The sequence below is a fragment of the Bufo bufo genome, chromosome 2 (assembly GCF_905171765.1).
Source record: "Bufo bufo chromosome 2, aBufBuf1.1, whole genome shotgun sequence".
In the NCBI taxonomy this organism is placed as follows: domain Eukaryota; kingdom Metazoa; phylum Chordata; class Amphibia; order Anura; family Bufonidae; genus Bufo; species Bufo bufo.
In genome coordinates this window covers 657,766,117-657,789,754 of record NC_053390.1, presented here as the reverse complement: position 1 = coordinate 657,789,754, position 23,638 = coordinate 657,766,117, and the positions used below count along the sequence as shown (strand labels likewise).

General features: G+C 44.3%; 1 protein-coding gene across 1 annotated transcript in view; it reads right to left on the bottom strand.

Moving 5' to 3' along the window:
* Window positions 1-4,671: 4,671 nt before the first annotated feature.
* The window catches only part of MND1 (meiotic nuclear divisions 1), a 124,478-nt gene continuing 105,511 nt past the window's right edge, over window positions 4,672-23,638 (bottom strand). The window contains exons 7-8 of the mRNA XM_040420515.1: window positions 10,015-10,059; window positions 4,672-5,439 (exon numbers count right to left, since the gene is read on the bottom strand). Coding sequence (XP_040276449.1) covers window positions 5,333-5,439; window positions 10,015-10,059 — 152 coding nt within the window. The 3' untranslated portion in view covers window positions 4,672-5,332. The remainder of the gene's footprint in view (window positions 5,440-10,014; window positions 10,060-23,638) is intronic.

Sequence of the window (23,638 nt, the reverse complement as noted above, 5' to 3'; positions counted from 1 at the left end):
GTTAGCAGTCCTACCAGACCGAAGACCTCAGGGCTGGAAGCACAGCAGACAGCAGGGACCGGAGCAGGAGTAGGAGCACGATCTCTCCTCAGGGAAGGAGGTGCAGCAGAGATTGCTGGTCTCCTGGAATGACCGGAAGGCGGTAATAGAGAGGAGCGGGAAGCGAAGCCCCGCCCCCCGCTAGCTTTGTTCGCGCGAGCAATTTAAATACAGATAGGCCGGAAGTGACTGCCTGCGGCGCAGTAATGGCGCCGAAGTGTGCCGATTATTTCCATTCTTCCCCCCTGTATCTTATGGAAAAGGGGGCGGTATGCGGCGTAGCAATGAAAAAAGTCGCCGCAGAGAGGTACTGGCCGTACCAGCACAAGAGCGACGCCGCGATCTCGGTGCGGCCGTCGCGCTGCCGGCCGGCAGTTAAGGGGTGCCGGTCGCCCGGTGCAGAGGCAGGCTTAGCCTGCCGGCGCTTTTTGGGTGCCGCTGCTGCAGTCCCTGCGGCGGTTACAGGGGACACTATCCCCCTGCGGGTTGCTCCGGGGATCTCAGTATTAACCCTTTAGTCCCACTGCAGAAGGAGCCTGGAGAGCGGGGGATTCGAACTCATAGCTTCTGCATTACAGCGCAGAAGGAATGTGGCTTCTCCCCATTCGTTCCCCTCAACCCCCCTGTATATCGGGGGTCCCTGTAGCCCCAGAACATCTGCCCCAGCGTCAGAGAAGGAGGCCTTGGGTGCAGGAAGGGGGGGGGGGAAGGAGGGGGAGGGAGAAGGGAGAAAGAGCAGGGCTGGAACAGCCACTCTCACCATCCTGATGTCTTCACCCTCTGTCCGTTCCAGCAGGGTCGCCCCTTCAGCTACTGGCACCGTAGTGGCAGGACGCTGGAAGAGGGACTTGGCGTGCGGGCAACCCTTGCGCTGGCGGGATGCAGGGGAGCTAGGCTGCCCTGGTCCTCCTTGTCTTCTGTGGGGGAGGCAGCAGTGCGGATGGCCGGCACTGGTGCAGCTCGACCCCGGGAGAAACAGAGGTCCATGCGTCTCTGTTGTCCCTGTGAAAAATAGAACAATAAAAAATTAAAATTAAAATTTTAAAATGAAGGAGAAAAAAAGAGCCCTGCAGAGCAGGGAGTGTCTTGCCTCCTTGGACACTAAGCAAAAACTGGTAGTCTCTCTCTCCAGGCTGAGGGTATAGCTGCTGGAGGAGGGGCTTAACAGTTTTCACTTAGTGTCACGCCTCCTAGGGAGTTGAGCTATACCCAAGGTTTCCTGTGTCCCCCAAGGAATTGGCCGAGAAACATACTTTGATTAAAAAGTTGACTGGAGAGGGAAAACATACAGAGAAGTGCAGCAAATTATAGGATGCTCAGCTAAAATTATCTCAAAAGCCTTGAAGTGGCAACCAAACCTAAAAGGCAGAAACGGGGAACTACTGTTTGAATGGATTGAAAAATAGCCAAAATAGCAAAGGCTCAGCCAATGATCACCTCCAGAAAGATCAAAGAAGATCTGAAGTTAAAGGGATTCTGTCACCAGGTTTGACCCCTGTCAGCTAAACATATGCTGATGTTCAGGGCGTCTTCACGATTCCTAATGTGGGCTTCTAAATGTCATCTGTGGGCTTATTTAGCTAAAAAACAGCTATTACTAACCTGTCAGTCAAACAAATAAGGTGCCCAAGGGGATGTTAAAGGGTGCAAGATGCCCGCCGCACCCACCGCCGTTCGTGCCCAGCGCCGCCTTTCCGGACTTCTGCGCCGCCTCCTAATCCTCTGTGCCGCCTCTCGCTCTCCCTCCCTCCACCCTCCTTCTACTGTAAGATCTCGCGCTTGCGCACAGGGCTCTGCCTGATGCGCCCGCGCGGACTTCTCCATTTGGCTTCTTACAGCGAAGTGCGCATGCGCCGGCACTTCGCTCAACCCCTGTATGAGCGAGATCTTACAGCAGGAGGAGGGGGGAGGGAGAGCGAGAGGCGGCACAGAGGATTAGGAGGCGGCGCAGAAGTCCAGAAAGGCGGCGCTGGGCACGAACGGCGGTGGGTGCGGCGGGCATCTTGCATCCATTAACATCCCCTTGGGCACCTTATTTGTTTGACTGACAGGTTAGTAATAGCTGTTTTTTAGCTAAATAAGCCCACAGATGACATTTATAAGCCCACATTAGAAATCGTGAAGACTCCCTGAACATCAGCATATGTTTAGCTGACAGGGGTCAAACCTGGTGACAGAATCCCTTTAACTTAGCTTCACTTAATCGTCTTCTGATTGTAGCAGTACTCATTGGTACTAGCAAGAACTCCCCATAAAGTCCTGTCTTTTTAGGTCTAGTGGCGGCAGACAGTATGTCAGACACAGTACACTGTGAAGACAAAGCATGGTGATACAAAAATCATGATATGGGGATGTTTTTCATACCATTGTGTTGGGCCCATTTATCGCATACAAGGGATCATGGGTCAGTTTGAATATATCAAAATATTTGAGGATATCATGTTGCCCTATGCCGAAGTAATGCCTTTTTTAAATGGGTTTTTCAACACGACAATGACCCAAAACACCCCAGTAAGCAAACAACATCTTGGATACAGACAAACAGGATTGAGTTAAGTGACCAACCCAATCCCCTGACATCAATCCTACCGAGAACTTGTGGGGTGACATCAAAAATGTGGTTTGGGAGGCAAAACCCTAAAATGCAGAACTGTGTACTGTAGTTCAATCCTCCTGGACCACCTGTTTAGAGATGCCAAAAGTTACGGTCGACTCCATGCAACACAGATGTCAAACAGTTCACTAAATATTAGCCACTAAATATTAGTTCACATTACATTTTTTTGTTTTAATAGAAAAATGGTGGCACTGCTATTGTTTTGAACTGCCTAATATTACATTTTATTTACTATCTGTAAAAGAATTAACAAATGATACATTTTGTTATAGTTTTGATTTGGAATTGAATGTGTAGTATTTACAGTGCATTTGTGTCTATGAAAATAGAACTTATTATAATGATTTTGCGCTTTATTTGCCTTTTTTTTTTCTTTTTACTTACTGCTATTTTGAACACTACTATAGATGGCTGGAGAAGAAATAGCCCCAAGATGCACTATGAAGAAGATGCATATAAGCCGGCGGAAGCAGTGTGATGCTCTTGGACAATTTTCTGTTAGGAAACCTTGTGGCCTGGCATTCATATGGATGTTACTCTGATACATACTGTCTATCAAAACACTGTTGCAGGCAATGTTTTGTTAAGCCAAAACCAGATTAACCCTGTCAACCCCGGGCCAGTTTTCACCTTCCTGCCCAGGCCATTTTTTGCAAATCTGACATGTGCCACTTTATGTGGTAATAACTTTATAACGCTTTTACTTATCCAGGCCATTCTGAGATAGTTTTCTCGTCACATATTTTACTTCATGACAGTGGTAAAATAGAGTCCAAATATTTCATTTTTATTTACAAAAAAAAATACAAAATTTACCAAAAATTTGGAAAAATTAGCAAATTTCAATTTCTCTACTTTTATAATAGATAGTAATAACTCCAAAAATAGTTATTAGTTTACATTCTCCATATGTCTACTTTATGTTTGGATCATTTTGTGAATGCATTTTATTTTTGTGGGACGTTAGAAGGCTTAGAAGTAAATCTTGAAATTTTTTTAGAAAATTTCCAAAACCCACTTTTTAAAGGACCAGTACAGGTCTGAAGTCACTTTGTGTGGCTTACATAATAGAAACCACCAAAAAACCCAATTTTAGAAACTATACCCCTCAAGGTATTCAAAACTGATTTTACAAACTTTGTTAAAGGGCTTCTGTCACCCCACTAAAATCTGGCGCCTGCCCCGTACCTGTCTTCAGTCGGCGCAGGCGCACTGAGAGGCGGACGCTCGCTCGGCCGCTCCATCCTCAATGCGCCTGCGCCGATGACGTCACATCTACACCCGGCGCAGGCGCATTGAGGAAGGAGCACCGAGCGAGTGTCCCCCTTCTCAATGCGCCTGGTGTAGATGTGACGTCATCGGCGCAGGATGGAGCGGCCGAGCGAGCGGCGCAGGCGCACTGAGAGGCGGACGCTCGCTCGGCCGCTCCATCCTCAATGCGCCTGCGCCGATGACGTCACATCTACACCAGGCGCATTGAAAAGGGGGACGCTCGCTCGGTGCTTCTTCCTCAATGCGCCTGCGCCGGGTGTAGATGTGACATCATCGGCGCAGGCGCATTGAGGATGGAGCGGCCGAGCGAGCGTCCGCCTCTCAGTGCGCCTGCGCCGACTGAAGACAGGTACGGGGAAGGCGCCAGATTTTGAATGCAAACAGGGCCAGCAGAGAGAGATCCCGTCCGCTGGCCCTGTCAATCAACATGCGGAGGGATAGGAGGATGCGGCTGCTACCAGCAAGTAGCCGCCCTACTTGCTGGTAGCAAGGTAATTAGCATATTTTAAAAGTACATTTTTAACAGAATCTGCTGAACCAAAATGATTAATTACAGTATGTATGCATAAATCGCAGTATAGGGATTATAAGTAACCAAAAAAAAAAAAAACTGTTTAGTGGGGTGACAGAAGCCCTTTAACCCTTTGGCCTCTTTCACACTGGCGTGTGCGGCCCCAATACATGAGCACAGTCCATGGGGCAGATGCAGCGGATCGCAGACCCTCCCGATCAGCCCACCGTAATAGTACGGCTCTGGGTGGCAAGTCACGTCCTGCCGCGCCATACTATTACGGCACTGGTCGGGAAGGGGTTAAAGGGAATGGGTCACCCAAATTTTTCTGCCAGCTAAAACCAGACACATCCTCTTTTTATTCTGTTTTTATTTTCTTATTGCATTTTTTTTCATTGTTTCCTGAACATGGTTATGGCGACAGCCATCATGCCTGAGCTGTTCTTAACAGCATTTACAGATATTGTTTATGGTAGCCACATGAACCGTAGACACAATGGACAGGAGGGGACCCCGTTGACTTCTATGGGAAAGGTTTCTAGGCATGCTCTGTGACCTGTTCAGAGGTCAAGAAGGAGTAGATAAGCTGTGACATCATCTATTGTGAATGGTGGATCCTGTATCTATAGAAACTGTCATTCTAATCCTGCCTGTAATGATAAGCAGATAACTGTAGTAAAGTGATCTATACAGTCCAAGAAGTGGTGACTATTAAATTCCATTTAAACTAATATTGCTCACTTATCTGTGGTTTTATTTGAAACAATTTACATATTAATTACGCAGAACTCTGGATGCTCTGAAAAACCCCCAAAGAGGGAAAAAAAACAAAACACAATATACATCAATGTTTCCAAACCCAACCAAGAACGTTCACGCATTAGAAAATTAATTCAATCAATGTAATCAAATTCTTCCGGTATTCCAAATGTCTTGTCAATCTTGCTTTCTTCAAACCCAAACTTCTTCTTGGCCCAAGACTTTACAGAAAATACGTTATCTGCAAAGAGGTATTGGAGGTTAGCATCATCTTTCTACATTTCAGTTCAAATCTATAAAACAAAGGGAATTTATCGCCTATATTTTTTCACTAAAACCATATAATATTCTTTATAATTTGTTTTAATTTCTGTTTGGAGATCGTTTTATTCTATTTTCTGTACATGATTATGGGGGCAGCCATCTTGCCTGAGCTCTTCTTATTAGCAATAGCTTTACAGAAGCCATATTATCACAGGCACCCCTGACTTGTAGATGATCCACTGGCTTCTATGGAACAGTGTTCTACTCATGCTCCATGATCTGTGCACAGGTCACTGTGCAGGGAGGGGGAGTAAGTGAGCTGTGACAATCGCCTACTGTGAATGGTGGACCCCATGTTATCAATACATAGGTCATGATCACAGGCAGGATTACAATGAGATGGCTGCAGAAAAGTCATCTCTGCAGTACAACGAGTGTCTGCAGTTTTAAGTGACCAAAGTGAAAAAAGCAGGATCTCAGGATTTAAATATTTTTTTTAATTTTTATAGATGGTGACATGGAAAGTTAAACACAAAACAAATCTTTAACAATATGTCTAACTTACAACTTTGACTTGTACAAGAAGCAATTTTCTGATGATACATTCAGTTTCACCAGGGATTTTTTTTTTTGTTCCCTTTTCTTAGAAATTCAGAAATATTACATCACAGTATTTGTAGCCTGTACAGTGAATACATTCAATAATTAGATCTATAGTAATATAAATAGTGACAGCACATTTCCATTAATCGCTGCATCCGAAAATGTCTGAACTGCTAAAATGTGTAAAAATAAATAAATATTTATCCAGCACAGTGAACGCCATAATGGAAAAATAATCAAAATGCTTGAATCTGCTTTTTGGTCACCTCACCCACTGGAAACATTTTTGTTTATAAAAAGCGATCAAAAAGTTGTATGTACCACGAAATGGTAGCATCAAAAACTACAGCTCACCCCACAATAAAGACAATCCTTAGTACATATGGATGTCAAATTATGGTGATGCAAAAACAATTTTATTTTCAAAGGTTTAATTTTTTTTTTAAGTAGTAAAACATGATAAAAACTCTATAAATTTGGTATTTCCATAATCGTACTGACCTGCAGAATAAGCCAATCATGTCATTTTTAGTGCACAGTGAACACAGTAAAAATAAACCCCCAAAACAATGGTGGAATTGCATTTTATTTTCAATTCCACCCCTCAAAGATTTATTTTCCTGTGTTTCAATAGAAGATATACTAAATTAAATGTCGCCATTAAAAAACAAATCTAGTCTCACAAAACATGTGCTTATACAGCTATGTGAACGGGAAAAGCAAAAATGTTATGGATATTGTCAAAATTGGCCTGGTCCTGAAGGGGTTTAAGAGGAGCCGTCACTGCTGCTAACATGACCTGCATTAAACATGTGATAACAATATTGGAGCATCTTTTCACAGACCTCTATGTTGTTCTGTTCATCTGTTATTGGTACTAGAAATTTATAAAGAAGTTATTACACCTGCAGATTATGCAGGCGACTGTCGGAAAAGGAAGCGTTGCTTCCCGGCAGTCGCCTGTTCATTAGCAGAGGAGACCGCTGCTATTACATGCAGCGATCTCCTATAGAGTATGGGGACGAGGAATCACTAATGCCATCGCTCGTTCCCCTACAGAATCATGGTTTTCTGGCTGCAGATCACGATTACACAACACGATCTGCTGCTGACAAACAAGGATTTTTAAACCGGCTAAAAGATTCCGATTACAGCCGTTCATCGGGTAATTGGCAGCAGTATTAGGGTGGGTTCACACTAGCGTTAGGGATTCCGTTATGGCTTTCCGTTATAACATGGATATAACGGAAAATAGCGGAATGCCCAGACAGAATACAAAACGGAAGCCTTTAAGAGGCATTCCGTATGCTTTCCGTCCTAATAGAAGTCTATGGAAAATCATAACGGATTCGTCTGGGTCCCGTTATGCAAGACGGAAAACAAAAAACTTTGTTTTCCGTCTTGCATAATAGGACACAGACGGATCCGTTTTGATTCCCATAGACTTCTATTAGGACGGAAAGCAAACGGAATGCCTTTTAAAGGCTTCTGTTTTGCATTCCGTCATAATACAAGTCTATGGGCAGAAGAACGGATCCGTCCTTCCGTCTTATGGATTCCGTTATTTTCCGTTATAACCATGTTCTAACTGAAATCCATAACGGAATCACTAATGCTAGTGTGAACCCACCCTTAGACTGTCAGATCATCACTAAAGAGCGTTCATACAAAACGCATGTTAGTGATGATCTGCACAATTATCTTCAGGTGTAATAGGGCCTTTAAACTTCTAGCAGAAATAACTGAGGAACGGAACAACATAGAGTTATGTCAAAAGATGCTCCAGAATAGTTATTGTATGGAAAATAAAATAATTTAGTAAAACAGGTATGCCAGGAGTGTGACAGGTCCTCTTTAAGGCCTATTGCACACGACCGTATGGCTTTTTCAGTGTTTTGCGGTCCGTTTTTCATGGATCCGTTGTTCCATTTTTTGTTTCCGTTGTGTTTCTGTTCCGTTTTTCCGTATGGCATATACAGTATACAGTAATTACATAGATAAAATTGGGCTGAGCATAACATTTTCAATAGATGGTTCAGCAAAAAACAGAACGGAAACGGAAGACATACGGATGCATTTCCGTATGTGTTCCGTTTTTTTTTGCGGACCCATTGACTTGAATGGAGCCACGGAACGTGATTTGTGGGCAATAATAGGACATGTTCTATGTTAAAACGGAACAGAAATACGGAAACGGAATGCATACGGAGTACATTCCGTTTTTTGGGCGGAACCATTGAAATGAATGGTTCCGTATATGGACCGTATACGGAACGCAAAAAACGGCCAGTAAACGGGGAAAAAAAACGGCCGTGTGCAGGAGGCCTAACAGATAGGAACATGGTATTCTTGTGGTCTGTGCTGCATGCTGAGTAAAAACTTCAGAAATAAAGTCAGAATTTAGCGGTTTTCTATACTCCATTCTGTATGGGGCAATATTCATAAGAATTGAAGGGTTACAGCAGAGACCCCCTTACTAAAAATAGAGGACACTAGGAGTACAATAATCTATCTCTGAATGTGCACCACAGATCCCTGGAAACCTGAGGTCCCTATTAAAAGGATCTTTCTCAGCACTACAGAGTTGATTAAAAGAACACATCCTCTGCATAGATCTAGATGTATAAGCCCCCTTTCACACGGGCGTCGCGGAAGAGGTCCGGATGCGTTGCGGGTGCCATGCCGGAAACCCGCGCGAGTGTGCATGCAATTTCAGTCAGTTTTGTCTACGATTGCGTTGTTCAGTTTTTTTCCACGCGAGTGCAAAGCATTTTAATGCACGTGCGTGATTAAAAAAAAACTGAATGTGGTACCCAGACCCAAACCCGGACTTCTTCACTGAAGTTTGGGTTTGGGTTCGGTGTTCTGTAGATTTTAATATTTTCCATTATAACCATGTTATAACCATCCGTGAAAAACGCCTTGCATCTGCACTTACTTGCGGATGGATGCAATGTGATTTTCACGCAGCCCCATTCATTTCTATGGAGCCTGCGTTGTGTGAAAAACGCAGAATACAGAACATGCTGCGATTTTCACGCAACGCACAAGTGATGCGTGAAAAACATCGCTCATGTACACAGACCCATTGAAATGAATGGATCAGGATTCAGTGCAGGTGCAATGCGTTCACGTCACGCATTGCACCCGTGCGGAAAACGCGCCCGTGTGAAAGGGGCCTAAGGGTCTGAAGGTCTCTGTGGCTTCCATGAACCGGTATAAATTAAGACATGTCTCCAACTACATTGGCTGATGATTGCTTGAACATTCACACTTTTGAATGCTCGTTCCTGTTCCCTGTCAGGGTAAACATGTCTGCTGATAAGCCGAGAACCAAGCAAATGCTCATTTATTGACTGATCGTATCTTTTTATGGCGACATCAAAATCATTTTTGTTGGCAGCAGATCTCCTTGTATAAACAGAGGATGTGCTGCTGACCACGAGGAAATTTGAGACAACAATTGCATTAGATGGGGAGCTGATCAACTTGCTATATCATCAATCGGATGCTCAAAACTGGCATACAATCTACCAGTGTAAAGCTTGTTTCACACTTGCGTTCTGGCTGGGAACAGCCTGTCGGATCCGTCCTTGCTGGGCACAGCCAGCAACGTCCAGCCCCATTCACTATAACTGAGGCCAGTGGGGATCCAGGCGCAACCTGGTAAATATGACGAGGAGCGGCCGGACACATACCATTGCACGCGCAGTTTTAGTCTGGCTGCTCCTTGGCATATTTGCCGGGTTGCGGCTGGATCTCCACCGGCCCCTGTTATAGTGAATGGGGCTGGACGGAAGGTCGACTGCGCCCGGCAAGGACGAATCTGACAGGCTGTTCCCAGCCAGGACAGCCTGCCAGATCTGTTTCACGCATATATGAAACAAGCCTTAATGGGTCCTTACAAAACAACATCCTATTCTGACAAGACTGAGGAGAAAGTACTTACCAGTCCATCTATTAATTGCTTCTTTAGCTACTTTATTTGATTTACCTAAAAAGATAAAATGGCATCTTTATATGCAGACCTGCTATGCAACTGTTTGGTAAAATCTTTTGGCTCATGAAGAAACAGAAATTTAAAAGGGGTTATCAAATGACTAATGTAAACAATGAAAATCAGACATCATATAGTACATGACAATCTCTTTCTAATAAAGCTAGAGCCAGCCCAGTACCTCACATGGACCCAGAGATCTCCACATTCATTGCTCTACTAGATTTATATCAAGCTGACAGCTCAGGGGAGTGTCTTCTCTGCTGCAGTTAAGGGGGCGTGTCCATGCTCTCCCTATCACAGCTCAGGAGGCAGTTGAAAGATGAAACTGAGCATGTGCAGCCATCCCAATGAGTCGGGCAAAGAAATAAGAAAAAAAACAAGCAGCAGGTGGCGCTATACAAACATTTTATTGAATAACTCAGTGGCTATGCAAAATTTTTAACTAAATGCAATTACAAACCGTTTCAGATCCAGGTGCTGGTTTGAAAACTGTAGAATATTTTTCTTGGGACAACCCCTTTAACCACCTCAGCCCCCCTAGCTTAACCACCTCAGCCCCCAGTGCTTAAACACCCTGAAAGACCAGGCCACTTTTTACACTTCTGACCTACACTACTTTCACCGTTTATTGCTCGGTCATGCAACTTACCACCCAAATGAATTTTACCTCCTTTTCTTCTCACTAATAGAGCTTTCATTTGGTGGTATTTCATTGCTGCTGACATTTTTACTTTTTTTGTTATTAATCGAAATTTAACGATTTTTTTGCAAAAAAATGACATTTTTCACTTTCAGTTGTAAAATTTTGCAAAAAAAACGAGATCCATATATAAATTTTGCTCTAAATTTATTGTTCTACATGTCTTTGATAAAAAAAAAATGTTTGGGTAAAAAAAAAAATGGTTTGGGTAAAAGTTATAGCGTTCACATTTTTGTACCATAGTTTGTAAATTTCCGCTTTTTGAAGCAGCTCTGACTTTCTGAGCACCTGTCATGTTTGGTGAGGTTCTACAATGCCCAGACAGTACAAACACCCCACAAATGACCCCATTTCGGAAAGTAGACACCCTAAGGTATTCGCTGATGGGAATAGTGAGTTCATAGAACTTTTTATTTTTTGTCACAAGTTAGCGGAAAATGCAGATTTTTTTTTTTTTTCTTACAAAGTCTCATATTCCACTAACTTGTGACAAAAAATAAAAAGTTCTATGAACTCACTATGCCCATCACGAAATACCTTGGGGTCTCTTCTTTCCAAAATGGGGTCACTTGTGGGGTAGTTATACTGCCCTGGCATTCTAGGGGCCCAAATGTGTGGTAAGGAGTTTGAAATCAAATTCTGTAAAAAATGACCAGTGAAATCCGAAAGGTGCTCTTTGTAATATGGGCCCCTTTGCCCACCTAGGCTGCAAAAAAGTGTCACACATCTGGTATCTCTGTATTCAGGAGAAGTTGGGGAATGTGTTTTGGGGTGTCTTTTTACATATACCCATGCTGGGTGAGAGAAATATCTTGGTCAAATGCCAACTTTGTATAAAAAAAATGGGAAAAGTTGTCTTTTGCCAAGATATTTCTCTCACCCAGCATGGGTATATGTAAAATGACACCCCAAAACACATTCCCCAACTTCTCCTGAATACGGAGATACCAGATGTGTGACACTTTTTTTGCAGCCTAGGTGGGCAAAGGGGCCCATATTCCAAAGAGCACCTTTCGGATTTCACTGGTCATTTTTTACAGAATTTGATTTCAAACTCCTTACCACACATTTGGTCCCCTAGAATGCCAGGGCAGTATAACTACCCCACAAGTGACCCCATTTTGGAAAGAAGAGACCCCAAGGTATTCGCTGATGGGCATAGTGAGTTCATGGAAGTTTTTATTTTTTGTCACAAGTTAGTGGAATATGAGACTTTGTATGGAAAAAAAAAAATAAAATCATCATTTTCCACTAACTTGTGACAAAAAATAAAAAATTCTAGGAACTTGCCATGCCCCTCACGGAATACCTTGGAGTGTCTTCTTTCCAAAATGGGGTCACTTGTGGGGTAGTTATACTGCCCTGGCATTTTCCAGGGGCCCTAATGTGTGGTAAGTAGGTAAATGACCTGTAAAATCCGAAAGGTGCTCTTTGGAATGTGGGCCCCTTTGCCCACCTAGGCTGCAAAAAAGTGTCACACATGTGGTATCTCCGTATTCAGGAGAAGTTGGGGAATGTGTTTTGTGGTGTAATTTTACATATACCCATGCTGGGTGAGAGAAATATCTTGGCAAAAGACAACTTTTCCCATTTTTTTATACAAAGTTGGCATTTGACCAAGATATTTATCTCACCCAGCATGGGTATATGTAAAATGACACCCCAAAACACATTCCCCAACTTCTCCTGAATACGGAGATACCACATGTGTGACACTTTTTTGCAGCCTAGGTGGGCAAAGGTGCCCAAATTCCTTTTAGGAGGGCATTTTTAGACATTTGGATACCAGACTTCTTCTCAAGCTTTGGGGCCCCTAAAATGCCAGGGCAGTATAAATACCCCACATGTGACCCCATTTTGGAAAGAAGACACCCCAAGGTATTCAATGAGGGGCATGGAGAGTTCATAGAAAAAAAAAATTTTGGCACAAGTTAGCGGAAATTGATTTTTTTGATTTTTTTTCTCACAAAGTCTCCCTTTCCGCTAACTTGGGACAAAAATTTCAATCTTTCATGGACTCAATATGCCCCTCAGCGAATAACTTGGGGTGTCTTCTTTCCAAAATGGTGTTATTTGTGGGGTGTTTGTACTGCCCTGGCATTTGAGGGTCTCCGCAATCATCACATGTATGCCCAGCATTAGGAGTTTCTGCTATTCTCCTTATATTGAGCATACAGGTAATGAGATTTTTTTTTTTCCGTTCAGCCTCTGGGCTGAAAGAAAAAAATGAACGGCACAGATTTCTTCATTCGCATCGATCAATGTGGATGAAAAAATCTCTGCCAAAAAAAGAAAAAGGAGGGGAAAGGCGTCTGCCAGGACATAGGAGCTCCGCCCAACATCCATACCCACTTAGCTCGTATGCCCTGGCAAACCAGATTTCTCCATTCACATCAATCGATGTGGATGAATAAATCATTGCCGGGATTTTTTTTTTTATATATATACAAAGTGTTTGCCAAAGTATATGAACACCGCCACCTCCTCAGCTCATATGCCTCGGCAAACGTATCTTTTACTGCAGAGGAGAAATCTCGTCTTGCAGCGCCGCATACACCGACTTGCATGTAATCTGACAGCAGCGCAATGCTTCTGTCCGAATGCACATCAGTGCTGCAGCTAGTCGATCGGTTGGTCCACCTGGAAGGTAAAAAAAACAAAACAAAAAAGAAAAAACCAGGCCGCAACGCAATAACTTTATTAACTTTTCAACAGAACATATTAAACTTTTTTTTAACTTTTTTAACTGAACGTTAACTTTTTTACTTACCGGTATTTTTTTTTTTGTTTAGTTTTTTTTTACCTTTATAGAACAAACCTCTCCTTCCCCATGGGACAATGTGCAAAGCGCAAATCGCCCAAAGATGTGGCGAAGTACGTTATGCACTTTATCCCAGGTGAAAGGAGAGGTTTGCAGCAGCTGTGAGTAAAAGGGCCCTAATAGCCCTGTGTGCCTGTCCTGTGAGATGCAATCCCTATGCTAGGTGTACCTGTGTGTGGTACTTCCGGAAACGCTCACCAAAGCATAGGGCAGGGTGGTCAGGACAGTCAGGACAGAAATAGCGGGTGTCACGCCTTATTCCACTCCTGCTACAGACACAACATCTTTTTCGGGGTGACGGTTGGGTTGAGGTACCAGGAACGACACTGGGGAAATGTCGCTCGTGTAGACGGCTAACTACACTGGTGGATGGGGAACGGAACCTCCTGGATAAAGGAGGTTCTCGATGATCTCTTCCTGGAATTTGAGGAAGGATCGTGTTCTCCCAGCCTTACTGTAGAGAACAAAACTATTATACAGCGCCAATTGAATTAAATATACAGACACCTTCTTATACCAGCGTCTGGTTCTGCGGGAAACTAAATACGGAGACAACATCTGGTCATTGAAGTCCACCCCTCCCATGAGCGCATTATAGTCGTGGACACAGAGGGGCTTTTCAATGACACGGGTTGCTCGCTCAATTTGGATTGTCGTGTCTGCGTGAATGGAGGAGAGCATGTAAACGTCACGCTTGTCTCTCCATTCACCGCGAGCAGTTCTTCGTTACACAAGGCAGCCCTCTCCCCCCTTGCAAGACGGGTGGTTACAAGCCCTTGGGGGAAGCCCACGCGACTAGTTCGCGCGGTGCCACAGGCGCAAATCCGTTCTAGAAACAAATGCCTAAAGAGGGCCACACTTGTGTAAAAATTGTCCACATAAAGATGGTACCCCTTGCCGAATAAGGGTGACACCAAGTCCCAGACTGTCTTCCCACTGCTCCCCAGGTAGTCAGGGCAACCGACCGGCTCCAGGGTCTGATCTTTTCCCTCATAGATCTGAAATTTGTGGGTATAGCCTGTGGCCCTTTCACAGAGCTTATACAATTTGACCCCATACCGGGCACGATTGCTTGGGATGTATTGTTTGAAGCCAAGGCGCCCGGTAAAATGTATTAGGGACTCGTCTACGCAGATGTTTTGCTCGGTGGTATACAAATCTGCAAATTTCTGGTTGAAATGGTCTATGAGGGGCCGAATTTTGTGGAGCCGGTCAAAAGCTGAGTGGCCTCTGGGACGGGAGGTGGTGTTGTCGCTAAAATGCAGGAAACGGAGGTTGGCCTCAAATCGTGCCCTGGACATAGCAGCAGAGAACATGGGCATGTGATGAATCGGGTTTGTGGACCAATATGACCGCAATTCATGCTTTTTAGTTAGACCCATGTTGAGGAGAAGGCCCAAAAAAAATTTAAGTTCGGAAACTTGGACTGGTTTCCACCGGAAACTCCAGACTGGGCGGTGAAAGGGGGAACTAATGGTGTGGCTGAAGTTGGTGACTGCCAATCAGGGTTTGCCAGCACCTCAGGGATTCTAGGGGCTCTACGGGCCTGTCTGTGCGGTGGCTGCGACGGGGTAACTACTGTACGTGCCACCGTACCAGCTTCAACTGCCCTTCTGGTGCTCGCCACGTCACCATGTTGTACGGCAGTGCTGGTACTAGGTCCAGGGAGGGCTGCGCTGCTGGTGTATGCCTCACCACGTGATCCGGCAGCGACAGCCCCACTCTGCTGCTCTTGAAGCGGATCCTGCATAACCTGTGGTCTAGCGACACGGGGCCGGGTACGCCTGGTGCTGCCAGGGACCTCAACCTCCTCGTCCGAACTTTGGGTCAGAGAGCCACTGCATTCCACAGGTTCCCACTCCTCATCCGACTGGGTCAGAATCCTGTAGGCCTCTTCAGAAGAATACCCCCTGTTTGACATTTTGGACTACTAAATTTAGGGGTATTCCCTGAGACTACCCAAGAAAAAAAGCAAGCCTGTCTTACAAAGGGGAGGCTAGCGAAGTACCGGAGGCAGCTGCGGTTGATAAAAAATATCAAAACTGATTTTTTTTTTATCGCCGCAGTGCGTGTAAAATGAATGTGCAGTGATCAAAAAAATATATTTTTTTTTGTCACTGCGGTGGGGCGGGCGTGGGTGAACGCACGTGTGGGCGACCGATCAGGCCTGATCGGGCAAACACTGCGTTTTGGGTGGAGGGCGAGCTAAGGTGACACTAATACTATTATAGATCTGACCGTGATCAGTTTTGATCACTTACAGATACTATAAAAGTACAAATGCTGATTAGCGATACGCTAAACAGCGAATAAGTGACTGCGGTGCGGTGGGCTGGGCGCTAACTCACGCTAAACTACCTAACCAAGGGGCCTAAACTATCCCTAAAACCGCCAATACTAGTGAGAAAAAAAAAGTGACAGTTTACACTGATCACTTTTTTTCCTTTCACTAGTGATTGACAGGGGCGATCAAAGGGGTGATCAAAGGGTTAATTAGGGTGCAGGGGGGTGATCAGGGGCTACAGTGAAGTGTTTGGTGCTACTCACAGTTCAGTCTGCTTCTCTGCTGGATCCAACCGACGAAAAGGACCAGCAGAGAAGCCATATAACAGATCATATTTACCAATATGATCTGTTATATGGCTTGTGATTGGATTTTTTAAAAATCGCCAGCCTGCCAGCCAATGATCGTTGCTGGCAGGCTGGTGACGAACTTCTTCTTTAAATTTTGCCGGCCCGCGATGCGCATGCCGGCTTTGAGCGAAATCTCGCGTCTCGCGAGATGACGCGTATATGCGTGATTGTGCGCAGCGCTGCCACCTCCGGAACGCGAATCTGCGTACAGCGGTCCGGAGGTGGTTAAACACCCTTAATGACCAGACCACTTTTTACACTTCTGCACTACACTACTTTCACAGTTTATTGCTCGGACATGCAACATACCACCCGAATGAATTTTACCTCCTTTTCTTCTCACTAATAGAGCTTTCATTTGGTGGTATTTCATTGCTGCTGACATTTTTACATTTTTTGTTATTAATCGAAATTTACCGAAATTTTTGCAAAAAAATGAAATTTTTCACTTTCAGTTGTAAATTTTTATTTTTAATCGACATCTATATATACACATTTTTCCCTAAATTTATTGTTCTACATGTCTTTGATAAAAAAAAAAAAAGTTTGGGTAAAAGTTATAGCGTTTACAACCTATGGTACAAAAATGTGAAATTCTGCTTTTTGAAGCAGCTGACTTTCTGAGCACCTGTCATGTTTCCTGAGGTTCTACAATGCCCAGACAGTAGAAAAACCCCACATATAACCACATTTCGGAAAGTAGACACCCTAAGGTATTCGCTGATGGGCATAGTGAGTTCATAGAACTTTTTATTTTTTGTCACAAGTTAGCGGAAAATGATGATTTATTAATTTATTTATTTTTTCCTTACAAAGTCTCATATTCCACTAACTTGTGACAAAAAATAAAAACTTCCATGAACTCACTATGCCCATCACGAAATACCTTGGGGTGTCTTCTTTCCAAAATGAGGTCACTTGTGGGGTAGTTATACTGCCCTGGCATTTTAGGGGCCCTAATGTGTGACAAGTAGTTTGAAATCAAAATGTGTAAAAAATTCGCTGTGAAATCCTAAAGGTGCTCTTTGGAATGTGGGCCCCTTTGCCCACCTAGGCTGCAAAAAAGTGTCACACATGTGGTATCGCCACTTTTTTGCAGCCTAGGTGGGCAAAGGGGCCCACATTTCAAAGAGCACCTTTCGGATTTCACAGGGCATTTTTTACACATTTTGATTTCAAACTACTTCTCACACATTAGGGCCCCTAAAATGCCAGGGCAGTATAACTACCCCACAAGTGACCTCATTTTGGAAAGAAGACACCCCAAGGTATTTCGTGATGGGCATAGTGAGTTCATGGAAGTTTTTATTTTTTGTCACAGGTTAGTGGAATATGAGACTTTGTAAGAAAAAAAAATAATAAAAAAAATCATCATTTTCCGCTAACTTGTGACAAAAAATTCTAGGAACTCGCCATGCCCCTCACGGAATACCTTGGGGTGTCTTCTTTCCAAAATGGGGTCACTTGTGGGGTAGTTATACTGCCCTGGCATTTTAGGGGCCCTAATGCGTGAGAAGTAGTTTGAAATCAAAATGTGTAAAAAATGCCCTGTGAAATCCAAAAGGTGCTCTTTGGAATGTGGGCCCCTTTGCCCACCTAGGCTGCAAAAAAGTGTCACACATGTGGTATCGCCGTACTCAGGAGAAGTTGGGCAATGTGTTTTGGGGTGTCTTTTTACATATACCCATGCTGGGTGAGAGAAATATCTCTCTAAAAGACAACTTTTCCCATTTTTTTTTTTTTAGACAAAGTTGGCATTTGACCGAGATATTTATCTCACCCAGCATGGATATATATAAAAAGACACCCCAAAACACATTGCCCAACTTCTCCTGAGTACGGCGATACCACGTGTGACACTTTTTTGCAGCCTAGATGCGCAAAGGGGCCCACATTCCTTTTAGGAGGGCATTTTTAGACATTTGGACCCCAGACTTCTTCTCACGCTTTAGGGCCCCTGAAATGCCAGTGCAGTATAAATACCCCACATGTGACCCCATTTTGGAAAGAAGACACCCCAAGGTATTAAATGAGGGGCATGGCGAGTTCACAGAAAAAAACACGTTGGCACAAGTTAGCGGAAATTATATATATATTTTTTTCTCACAAAATCTCCCTTTCCGCTAACTTGGGACAAAAAGTTCAATCTTTCATGGACCCAATATGCCCCTCAGCGAATACCTTGGGGTGTCTTCTTTCCAAAATGGGGTCACATGTGGGGTATTTATACTGCCCTGGCATTCTAGGGGCCCCAAAGCGTGAGAAGAAGTCTGGTATCCAAATGTCTAAAAAATTTTACGCATTTGGATTCCGTGAGGGGTTCATGTGAGATTTTATTTTTTGTCACAAGTTAGTGGAATATGAGACTTTATAAGAAAAAACAAAAAAACTAAAAAATCTATTTCCGCTAACTTGTGCCAAAAAAATGTCTGCGATCACGTCATCCATGAGCGTGGGGCGCCCTGACGTCACTCTGAAGCGCCCCGGGAGCCGCACGGACAGTAAGTATACTGCTCCCCCGCTCCCCACTACACTTTACCATGGCAAACAGGACTTTAGCGTCCTGGCAGCCATGGTAACCATTCAGAAAAAGCCAAACGTCGGATCCGGTAATGCGCCGAAACGACGTTTAGCTTAAGCCCGGATCCGGATTAATGCCTTTCAATGGGTATTAATTCCGGATCCGGCCTTGCGGCAAGGGTTCAGGATTTTTGACCGGAGCAAAAAGCGCAGCATGCTGCAGTATTTTCTCCGGCCAAAAAACGTTCCGTTCTGGAACTGAAGACATCCTGATGCATCCTGAACGGATTTCTCTCCATTCAGAATGCATGGGGATAATCCTGATCAGGATTCTTCCGGCATAGAGCCCCGACGACGGAACTCTATGCCGGAAGAAAAGAACGCAAGTGTGAAAGAGCCCTAAAACAGCACTCCAGTTGCAAATGTCCTTATAATTCTATCATTTGCAACACATAAATTGATCTCCAACATCTATATTTACAGTATAAAGCCATTGTGTGTACAACCCTAGCCTAAGAAGCACTGCACATTGTGGTAAGGTGTCCCAGTAAGCAGGTCTTTTCATGACCAGACTGGCACAGACTTATGTTCAGTCATCCCTGGTGACGTCTGATAGTAGATTGCTCAGTGGCCGTCAGGCAAGAGCTGCAGGTCTCCACAGTGTTTACACATGTATAGCCATGAAGCCATCTCCATGGCTAAAGTCAATAATAATAATAATAATAATAATAAAGTCTATAATCTAAAGAAGGCCAAATTGTTCATATGCTTAATCTGCATGCTTCTATGGAAGACATACAGTACAGCATGTGGAAATATAGAATAGCTCAGTTATTTCACCTTATTTACCTAAAAACTACTAAACCTCCTTAAAGTAAGTCTGTCACCAGGAAATATTCTCTAAGGCCACTTGTACACATTGCAGACTGCGTGTAGAAAAACCGCAACGTATTACAGTACCAGCAAAGTGAATAAGACTTGTCAAATCTCATGTACAGTGCATTCAGAAAGTCTTCAGACCCTTTCACTTTTCTCACATTTTGTTATGTTGTGTCCTTGTGCTAAAATAAAAAAAATCTAACTTTCTCCCATCAATTTTCACTCAATACTCCATGATGAGAAAGTGAAAACTACATTTTAGAAATGTTTGTTGTTTCTCCAACTTGATTGGAGTCCACCTGTGGTAAATTCAGTTGATTGGACATGATTTGGAAAGACACCCCCTGTCTATATAGGTCTCATAGCTGACAATGTATATCAAAGCAAAACAGAGCCATGAGGAGGAAAGAACTGCCTGTAGAGGTCAGAGACACGATTGTGTGGAGAGACAGATCAAAAGATGGGTACAGTTTGAAACAACCAGGACTCTCTCTAGAGCTGCCGCCTCCAAACTAAGTAATTGAGGGAGAAGGACATTTGTTAAGAGAAGTGACTAAAAACTCAATGGTCACTCTAGCTGAGTTCCAACAATCCTGTGTGCAGATGGAGAAACTTCCAAAATCTCAACCATTACTGCAGCACTCCACCCATCTGGGCCTTATGGCACAGTTGCCAGAAAGAAGCCTCTGAGTACAAGACATATGAAAGCCCACCTGGAATATGAAAAAAAGGACTTTCAGACTGAGAAACCACATTCTCTGTTCTGATAAAGCCAAGATTGAACTTTTCGGCCTCAAGTCTATAAACCATGATGAATACTAATGAATAGCATCAGTACAGGGAGAAGGAGACTGCCCTGTTTCGCAGCGGAGAGCGTCACAGCCAGGGAGGAAAAAAAAACAACTTACCTTCTCCCTGGCTGTGACGCTCTCTGCCGTGATTGGACAGCACTACAGCCAGGGAGAAGGAGACGCCCATTGAGAAACAGGGCAGTCTCCTCCTCCCTGTACCGATGCTATTCATTAGCATATCAGGTGGGAAAAGTAAAAGGGGGGCACAGCGGGCGAACGGAATTACATCCCTGCACTATGCCCTACATAACCTGCTAGTTATTTAATAATATATGGACCCATGAAAGGTACTCTTCAAGCATCGTGCCAGCATCAGCATCCTGTGCTGTGTTTTTCAGCAGCTGGGACAGGGAGACTGGTCAGGGATGAGAGAAAGCTGAATGGAGCAATGTACAAAGATATTGTTGATGAAAAACTGATTCAGAGTGCTCTCGACCTCAGACTAGGCTGAAGGTTCACCTTCCAACAAGACACCGACCCTAAGCACATAGCCAAGACAGCACAGGAGTGGCTTAGGGACAACTCTATGAATGTCCTGAGATGGCCCAGCCAGAGCCCTGACTTGAACCCACACGAATGTCTCTGTAGAGACCTGAAAATGACTGTCTGCCAATGGTCCCCATCTAACCTGATAGAGCTGTAGAGGATCTGCAGAGAAGAATGGCAGAAAATCCCCAAATCCAGGTGAGCAAACCTTGTGGCATTATGCCCAAGAAGACTGAGAATGTAATTGCTGCCAAAGGTGCTTCAACTAAGTCCTGAGTAAAGGGAGGGAATACTTATGTCCATGCAAGACTTTAGTTTTTCCTTTTCAATAGATTAGCAAAAATTTGTAATATTCATTTTTTTTACTTTGTCATTATAGGGTACTGAGTGCAGATTGATGGGAAAAACATTTTTTTTTAAATTTTAGCACAAGGCTGTAATGTAACAAAATGTGAAAAATTTGACAGGGTCTGAAGACTTTCCTAATGCATTATACAAAGTCCATATTTTTTGCATGTTGAAATTGACCTGCCGTGTAGATTTTAAAATCTGCAGCATGGCAATTGACTGTGTGATTCCACAACTTATGGTGGTTTTCCCCATAGACCACACAAAGAAACCTAATAGTGCAGATTGATGTTCAGTTTTTATGCGGATTTTCTGCATACAAAGGGTCCATTCACACGTCCGTAGAAATGCGGAACGGGTGCGGACCCATTCATTCTCAATGGAGACGGAAAGGATGCGGACAGCACACATTGTGCTGTCCGCATTTTTGGTCCGGGGCTCCGTACTTCCGGTCTGCGGCTCCCGAAAAAAAATAGAACATGTCCTATTGTCCGCAATAGCGGACAATAGGCATTTCTATAGGGGTGCCGGCCCGATGTATTGCGGATCCGCAATACACTACAGACGTGTGAATGAACCCAAATACGTGGCATGTGCAGGTAGCCTAAGGCTGGGGCTCAAATAGACATTTTTAGCACACTACAAAACAGACTGCTGTGAACTCGTTATCCATAGGGAATGCATTGAGTAGCTTGGACATCGCTTCCAAATCGCTGCAGCCAAGTGGTATTAGTACAGCTATTTTATTGCTAAAGATAAAATCGATCTGAAATTGTGAAGACAAGTGAAAAGCTACCCGTTTTTTTTTTAAATTGCTGAGATCTTAGAGCAATTTCCAGGCTACTTTTTCTTCCATAGAGTAACAAGGAAATCCCTTGCCAATAAAATAATTATATAATCTATACCAACTAAAGGGGTTGTCCGGGTTCAAAGCTGAACCCGGACATACCCTTATTTTCACCCAGGCAGCCCCCCTGATGTTGGCATCGGAGCATCTCATGCTCAGATTCGCTCCCTTGCCCTGCTCTAGATCGCGCAGGGCACGGACTCTTTCTTTTACAATAACACACTGCCGGGCGGAGGCTTCCAACCGGCAGTATGTTCAGTGATGTCACCGGCTCAGATGGGTGTGCTTTAGTGCTGTCCTAGCCGTTTTACAGGCTAGGGCAGCGCTAAAGCCTGCCCATCAGTGCCGGTGAGGTCACCGGGCTTCCTGGCAGCACCATGGAGAGCCCGGTTCGTCACTGGAACTCTTGAAAATGACTTTGCCCTGCGCGATTTAGCACAGGGCAAAGGAGAGCATCGGAGCATGAACTGCTCCGATGCTCAAGTCAGGGGGGCTGCCTGGGTGAAAATGGAGGTATGTCTGGGTTCAGCTCTGAACCCGGACAACCCCTTCAAATTGCTGCAGCTACAAGTATTTCAAAGCAATTTCAAGATGCTACTCCTCCTAGCATCAGCCTGAAACCAGAGTTGTAGGGCTATCTCATCTGGATGTGATACCTTTCACTTTGTGATCTGTTGCTTTATTCAGGAGAAAATGTACTTTTAATCCATATGCAAATGAACTGTCAAGTGCAGTGGGGGCGGGTCCAAGCCACTCTGTGCACCCTTGCTCCTCTTGCTAGCACTCCCCTCTCCTCCTTGACTGACAGGGCCAGCTAGTCAACTATAACCTGGCGCTGTCAAGGACTGGGAGGGACTGGTACAGGAAGCATGAGGAGCATGGGTGCACAGAGAGGCTTTAGTCCGCCCTCACTGCACTTAACTGATCATTTGCATATGGATTAAAAGCACTTTTTCTCTTGAATGAATCAACAGAACGCTAAGTGAAAGGTATCACATCCACTTGAGCTAGCCCTACAAGGAAATGTACCTGGTTTATCAATGAATTTCCTGGTGACAGACCGCATTATTATTATTACACCGCACAATTTCAGGCCAATTATTGTTAAAGGGAGTCTGTCAGCACATTTGCCCCTTTTTAACAGTTCCCATAGCGCTGTAGCCACAACACAGATGATTAAAACGCTACCTTTATATGCTTTTGTGGACTTGTAAAACTGCCAAAAACGAACTTTGAAGCATATGTAAATGAGGGCTCGCAAGTGCCCAGGGGTGGCGTCCACCGCGTTGGTGCCCAGGCAGCTCTGCCTCTTCGGCTCTTATCCCCGCCCAGCCTCTTCCTCTGCCCGTCCATCTGTTTTCTCTCCCCCTCAGCGAGATCCCGCGCCTGCGCGCTGACTTCCTTGGCCGGGGCATGCGCACTGCGATGGCCATTGCTGGCACGGCATCGCAGTAGCTTTTGCTAACGGATCAAAGAGATAAATGTAC